We start from the raw sequence: 7,563 nt of genomic DNA, 5'->3' as shown, positions 1-7,563 counted from the left end.
TCGAAGACATTTAAAATTCTTTGTGCAAAATGGCAAGAGAATATACCAATTTATTCTTATAAATAAAATAAAAACTTATTTAAGGATTATATTATTTCTCAGTAACATGTATTTTACTTATTATAACAAGGAGCACACGGCGGTAGGGACTGGTCGGCAGGGCTCATTCCTCATGGCACCTGATCCCACCTCTGATGTTCTAGACGTCTAGCTGTGTTTGCTCTGCTCCTGATTTGTATTGTTTCAATGGACTTTTGATCTTGAATACTGTTCGTTATCTCATAAATTTCATTATATTTGATTCAAGTGAAAAGGAAACCAATCACAAAGATTTTGCCCTCAAAAGACATTTTCGTAAATAATCATAAAGCTCTGCTAATTTGAATTCACTTTTATTCCTAATCTTATTTCTTACAAATAGATTTACATAAAATAATAGTCTATGTTTCCTTTCTCTAGGAAAGTTTGAAATTATTGGAAGGCATTTGAAGAATTCAACCTCTCGCTGTCGATCTACAAATGAGCAGTACATTGTATGTATTACATGTATAAATGCATTTTATAAAAGAATTTAAACTATTTTCTTTCAACGTTAAATATGAAATGTAAAGAAATGAAGCTTTTTTTAATTTTTAAACTGATTGAAAAATCACTTGATCATTTTATTAGTATTTTTTGTCATCCAACTGTTTCCTTATAATTTTCCTTAATTAAACTAAATGCTCTTACATGTATCAATGCTAGAAAGATGACAACCATGATCATTCAGGTTGGTTTGAAATTAAAGCAGGAATTTCATACAAGTTTTTCATCATACATTGTTGCAAAATTCCACAGAATGGGAGAAATATCGAGCAATGGAAATTATTATCAATTACATGATGCAAGTCCTATGCATAATCAGAAAAAAGTGCCTATATTTATAAAAATACTTGCTTTTAAAGGGGTATGATTAAGTCCCATCAAAGGGGATCAATTTGGTCAACCAATCACCTTATAGTTCATGTGTAACTAGTGCTAATTGTAACGGGGACCGTTACAGATGTTCCCCAAACGCTCCCCAACTCCTTTTTGGTGCCATATTCCCTGTAAGCTTCATTAAATAAGACAAACTCTATGCATCTGCGATTTTAAAAACATTTAAAAAGAAGTGTACAAAAATCATTTAAACTTTAGCATTGCACGCGTGCACATGTGAATGCATTTGCGTCATGACCATATCATCTTGTCTACACAATCTATATTTTTAATACACACGTCCATACATGAGCATGGTGACCATACCTTCTTGTAGAAGTCCATTACATCTATCTATGTTCTAAATTCCACCCCGTTTGGGTGAAAACTAAGGGAGTTATAGCTGTTAAAAGTTTCAGCCAATCAGATTGCAGCACATGTACACGCACGTGTATGCATGTGCATGGTGACCGTACCTACTTGTAGAAGTCTATTATATCTATCTATGTTCCAGATCCCATCCTGTTTGGTTGAAAACCAAGGGAGTTATAGCTGTTTAAAGTTTCAGCCAATCAGATTGCAGCGCACGTGCATGCACGTGTTTTCATCATAATTGCTTTATTTCATGTTGTAGGATATCCTAATGCATGACTATGTTCAAAATTTCAAAGGATTTCGTCAAAAAACAAGAAAGATATTGAGACTTTAGTTGCAGCCAATCAGAGCGAAGTGCACGTGCATGCGCGTGAGATCTTGCTATTTTCATCATGTCATCATGTCTATACTACTAATATATCCTCACATTATGAGTTTCAAAGCATTTCATCTAAAAATAGAACAGTTGTGGCTATATCTATTATATTGGTCATTTCACGTGTTGCACGTGCACGCTCTTGCAAGCACGTGCACGCAAAATGACCTTGATTCCGCAAATCTACATAACATGTCTACTAACCCTTAAAAAGGTTTTACCTACATCGGACGAACAGTTTACAAGATCATTCCCGGACAAAAAAGTTCCAGGAAGAAGAAGAAAAATAATAATAACTAGATGAGATCTCGTTGCGAGCAACGAGTAGGTCTTCCGTTCGATTTTTGATAAGGTTATAATACAACTTTAAATGAAAAAAAGTGTTCAGATCAATTATTCAAAATACGTGAGAACACGTTTAAGAGTGAAATCTATCAATTTCAAACAACTTCCGGTCTTTATAATTCACTTCCGGTGTGACCGGAAGTACTAAAAATGACCTATAACTCCTTTCTGAGTGTAAAGGAATTATCCCTGATAATTTCGAGGAAAAATGATCGTTTTTTTGACTACTTCCGGTTTGGAAAAAATAACTTCCGGTGGACATAATATAACTCGGGACACTCTATTTGCCTTCATAAGAAACATTAAAAAAAGAAAAAAATAAAATTTTGCATATTTTTCAACTACTTCCGGTTGACGACGGACGCGACGGCAACAAAAACCATATATCCTTCTCAAATCTAGGAGTCATATTCTATCATCCCTGAAAGTTTCAGGACCCAATCTTCAACCGTTTTCGAGAACACTCTCGGACAAAATGACACTTTAAAAACAGAAAAATGGCCATATCTCGCGACCGGAAGTGACGACGGCAAAATAAAAAAAAACGCATAAAGTTCAAATAGTTTCCTATCATTGCTGAAAGTTTCATGAAAAACTGTCGAGGCGTTCTCGAGAAATCGTCTGCACAAAATCGATAAGAAAAAAAAATAATAATAACTAGATGAGATCTCGTTGCAAGCAACGAGTAGGTCTTCCGTCCGATTATTGATAAGGGTATAAAACAACTTTAAATGAAAAAAAGTGTTCAGATCAATTATTCAAAATACGTTTTTTAGAACACATTTAAGAGTGAAATCTATCAATTTCAAACAACCTCCGGTCTTTATAATTCACTTCCGGCGTGACCGGAAGTACTTAAAATGACCTATTACTCCTTTCTGAGTGTGAACGAATCATCCCTGATAATTTCGATGAAAAATGATCGTTTTTTTTGACTACTTCCGGTTTGGAAAAAATAACTTCCGGTGGACATAATATTACTTTTGTTCTACATGTTTTATTTGCCTCAATAAGAAACATTTTAAAAAGAAAAAAAAAATTTTGCATATTTTTAAACTACTTCCGGTGGACGACGGCACTTCGACGAACAACAACCATATAGCCTTCTCAAATCTACAGTCATAATCTATCATCTCTGAAAGTTTCAGGACCCAATCTCCAACCGTTTTTGAGAACACTCTCGGACAAAATGACACTTTAAAAACAGAAAAATGGCCATATCTCACGACCGGAAGTGATGACGGCAAAATAAAAAAAACGCATAAAGTTCAAATAGTTTCCTATCATTGCTGAAAGTTTCATGAAAAACTGTCGAGGCGTTCTCGAGAAATCGCCTGCACAAAATTGGTAAGAAAAAAAATAATAATGATAATAGTGGAAAAGAAACAACAGAATTAAAATGTAGACACAAGGTCTTCCGTTGGAGACGCGAAGACCTGCTCTAAATCTTATTGTATCCCCAACTTCGTTTGGGGAACATAATACATTGAATAGATCTATTAGAAATATATATATAAAAAAAAAACTGTACGTGCATTTTGTATTTTAAAAAATTGACAAACCTTGTACATTTCTCTCCTGTATAATTTGGTTTACACTGACACTGCCCAGCTCCGTCACATTGAAGATATCAGAACCTGACAATTTGATTTAAACAAAATGTCATTTTTGATTCACATAAGTTAAAAGTTCATGTGAGCCTTACAGAGTATTGTTTTCCGCATTCACTTCTCTAAGACCGGTCGTTTAAAATTTTTTCCATTTTTTGGTAGAATTGTTTAATAAATCTTTATTACATGTAGCTTTTCCATAAAAATGCCGACAATCAGAAAACATTTTGAATATGGTAATTATTTAAGCTACTTCAAATAATAACATAATAATTTCCTATTATGATAACTGGACTTTTTTAAAATCAGGAAATTGGCCATAACTTGCACTGACTTTTCTACAGTTGACGTTTACTTGGACATTTAAAATTCTATCATGTACGGAAGTACAGAATTGATAATGCATAAGAAAATGTGGTCATAGGTATGGTGTTAGGGGCACTAACTTGTGAAGACCGGGAGCTGAGGGTAGGGTCGTTGTCGTTTTCTTCAAGGACAACTTATAAGTGCATTGAAATAACCGTTATTTCTCTCCTGTTTAATGAAATGTTGAGCTCAATATTTATATCGTAAAGGAGCTTCCGTACATAGCCCTTGTGTAAAAGTTTTTCCAAGCGTCTTTAACTGTAAAAAAATGTCAGCGCTCCAAATAATAAAAATCCAGTGACTACTCGTATATGTAAAACGACTTTGAATTACACAAACGAAAACCGTGCCTTTTTAGTAAATGCATATATTATACTTTTATGTAAATTACTTGAATCTGATTCGTCGAGAAACATTTGATAAAAAACACTAGTACCCGCTTAATAATGAAGCCACGCCCTCCTGCTTAGAAACAGTCAACATTGCTTGACGACGGGTGTTATTACAAAAAATAGCGACTGCGCGGAATTTATGCGCGCACGGTTCACTGTAATATGTATTTGTATAAAACATTCAGTATAATATAATAAATACTGCATGTAGTTGAGTGTAACATTGAAAATTTTCACCCCTCGAAAACCATTGTCAACCTCGGCTGCGCCTCGGTTGACAATGGTTTTCTTGGGGTGAAAATTTTCAATGTTACACTCAACTACATGCAGTATTTATATAATACAACCATCAGAAACGAACATACCAACAGGATCACAATCACACGATGTGCATCTTCCATCTGATGACCTTTGATAGTGGTTGTCCTTACACCTCTCACAGTGAGGACCGTCCGTGTTGTCCCTACAGTCGACACAACGACCTCCCCTCCCTGTACTCTGGTAAAGATCCTGATCAAATGAGCAACTGTCCGCTTTGTTGTTGCACTCACAACCTAATACGAATATATCCATTCCATCAATAAAGCTGTTTTCTTGCGTGATGATTGTAACTTTAATCATGTTGAATGAATGATTGATTGTATACGGTTTAACGTCCCTCTCCAGAATATTTCATTGATATGGAGACGTCACCATTGCCGGTGAAGGGCTGCAAATTTAGGCCTATGCTCGGCACTTACGGCCTTTGAGCAGGGAGGGATCTTTATCGTGCCACACCTGCTGTGACGTGGTGCCTCGGTTTATACGGTCTCTTCCGAAGGACCGCCACATTTAGTCGCCTTTTACGACAACGAAGGGGGTACTGAGGACCTACTCTAACCCGGATTCCCACGGGGCAAGTTGAATGAAAAGAAAAACTAATAAAAGAGGATTTCTGTCCAAATTCCAATTTTGAAATGCTCATCAAAATCACAGTTTTCATGCATAAACGAATTCAAAGGAAAAAGTTGAGGTTGTCTTTCTGAATACTTACGCTGGCACTCATAAGCGCTGCTAGATGTTGCTCTTGCCCACGGTTTGTCGTTGTACATAGGCAGACACTTCTCACAGTCAACTCCAGCTGTGTAGTGTTGACATCTACAAACTTCTCTGTCTGATTCTTGGCTTTCTGGAGTATAACATTCACTGGCATGTCCATTACAATTACACCTAGAAATATACAACTAGTACTTTTAGACTGTAACTTGAATGAAATGGTGAAACTATTCTAGAAAAGTTTCCATGATGTACCAAAATATTTTTATAAGATATTTTGTACAAATCAATGTTTAAATTCTTCTTATTTTTTAAATGAGCATATATACTTTTTGGATCTGAAGAAAGGTCGAAAAAGTTAACCAGTCGCTATTATACTTAACATTTTACTTAAACATTTCATATAAGTACCTTGCACCAACAACTATATCAGAAATAGCGTAGTAATATGATTTCAAGACCGTATCGCCACCAAAATCCTCGTCTCCAAATGTATCCATTCGGGTAAGGGAAATCCGTATAGCTGTGGCTGATACCCATTCCTGATAAAAAAAATAAGGGGAAGTTTAATATGTGTACATTGGTCTGAAAAGTATGAAGAGATTATCAATGATCGAAGTTTAATTGGCATGCATGTTCGTACGTTCAAACGAGAAAATATTGATTGTATGTTGTTTAACGTCCCTCTCGAGAATTTTTCACTCATGTGGAGACGCCACCACTTGCCGGTGGAGAGCTGAAAATGTTTTCCTTTACTCGGCACCTAGGTCCATTGAGCAGCGGGGAATCATTTCTGTGCCAGCACCTACTGAGACACGGGACCTCAGTATAATTACCGGTATCCACGTCCCACAGTGGGATTCGAACTCGCGACGTTTAAGGATCAAAGATAAAAGTAGAATTATGAACATTGATAGAACCTACCTGCAAGACAGGATTATTGTCGAAACTAGACAAACCAGGGCGAAAATCCAAGGTACTAAATGGCACACGAACACCAGTCAGTGGGAAAAGGTCAGTGTATCCACGTTTGCTCGAACAGATGGCTTCATCGGCTGCAGTCGGATACCACCTATCAGGTTTTCCATATGTATTCCGACAGGACGCACTGAAAAAATGATATGGCGTCCAGTCACTGCTTTCAGTAGTTCTCTTGAAGATTGCAAAACTTTCAGGTACTGAAGTTTGGAAACGCAGAGTGATATAATCAATATCATAGGATTTTTCTGGAAAGAATTAGAAGAGAATAATTATTCACATGAATGAAAATAAGCTATGATATGATTTTTTAATGAATTTTTACTTTTATCCATTGCAAAAGTCACGATTAATATTTTTTCCCTTAGGAAATTTAAAATTACATTATAAGACTTATGCGCGCAGTGTATTTTTTTAAAGAAAATTTTAAAGTACATTAACAAACAAAATATACACTCAATGTATCTCCTTACTTAAATCGAGAGTTAAGTTGACCACAACAGGGTACCTAATGCCGTCGAACATTGTATCTGACTGCCACCAGGTTCTGGGGAATTCCGCGTCCGTCGTCATTTCCGGGGGGTGCCTGGTCCTAGGACTCTGAGCGTCACAGACCTGGCAGGGTAGTCGCCGACCCCAATCTGAAATGGGGCAGAACTCCGTGGGCCCCGCCTGACCACACGTGTTGGTGGCCTGGACGGACCTATTGAAGGCAGCATTTACAAACGGAGGGCTACACATCTGAAGGTTACCTCGGTCATCGTTACAGACTTGTCCCTCGGAGATGGCGGCTAAAAAGCCCAAATATAACAAAATAGAAAAGGACTTCATCTTCTGTAATTCATGAAATTTCCTACACGGTAAATGGATGTACAAAGCTTCACTGGAATCTACTTAAGTAGTTTTTTTGAAACGAAACTTAATTTGCAATCTATGTATCGTCCAATTAAAAGCTTGGGAATGTTTGTGAACTACACTTATAAGAAGTTTCGATTTACCTCCCACATTATAAACGTGACTTTTATTGTAGATTGTGTGTAATTTACAAAGCGAAACAAAGAAATTGTTTTATGAATATTTTTAGAAGTCATTGACATTGTATACTTCTAGTATGGTCAAATTAAGAGCT

The 7,563-nt window shown here is 36.4% G+C and overlaps 1 protein-coding gene and 1 long non-coding RNA gene across 2 annotated transcripts; both read right to left on the bottom strand.

The window, feature by feature from the left end:
- Nucleotides 1-376: 376 nt before the first annotated feature.
- Nucleotides 377-3,681, bottom strand: LOC134261647 (uncharacterized). The gene is made up of 2 exons (XR_009990857.1): nt 3,616-3,681; nt 377-513 (listed from the first exon to the last, which is right to left on the bottom strand). It is a non-coding gene; the product is annotated as an uncharacterized LOC134261647 (long non-coding RNA).
- Nucleotides 3,682-4,754: 1,073 nt separating this feature from the next.
- On the bottom strand, nt 4,755-7,360 carry LOC134261646 (laminin subunit gamma-1-like). The gene is made up of 5 exons (XM_062744065.1): nt 6,908-7,360; nt 6,381-6,682; nt 5,868-5,998; nt 5,455-5,630; nt 4,755-4,975 (listed from the first exon to the last, which is right to left on the bottom strand). Exons 1-5 carry the CDS (start codon nt 7,263-7,265, stop codon nt 4,755-4,757), a joined length of 1,188 nt encoding a protein of 395 aa, XP_062600049.1. The 5' UTR covers nt 7,266-7,360.
- Nucleotides 7,361-7,563: the final 203 nt, after the last annotated feature.

Source organism: Saccostrea cucullata, unplaced genomic scaffold, assembly GCF_032062105.1.
Source record: "Saccostrea cucullata isolate Sc308-1 unplaced genomic scaffold, CSIRO_AGI_Scuc_v1 ctg12003, whole genome shotgun sequence".
NCBI classification, from domain to species: domain Eukaryota; kingdom Metazoa; phylum Mollusca; class Bivalvia; order Ostreida; family Ostreidae; genus Saccostrea; species Saccostrea cuccullata.
This window is presented reverse-complemented; position numbering and strand designations above follow the sequence as displayed.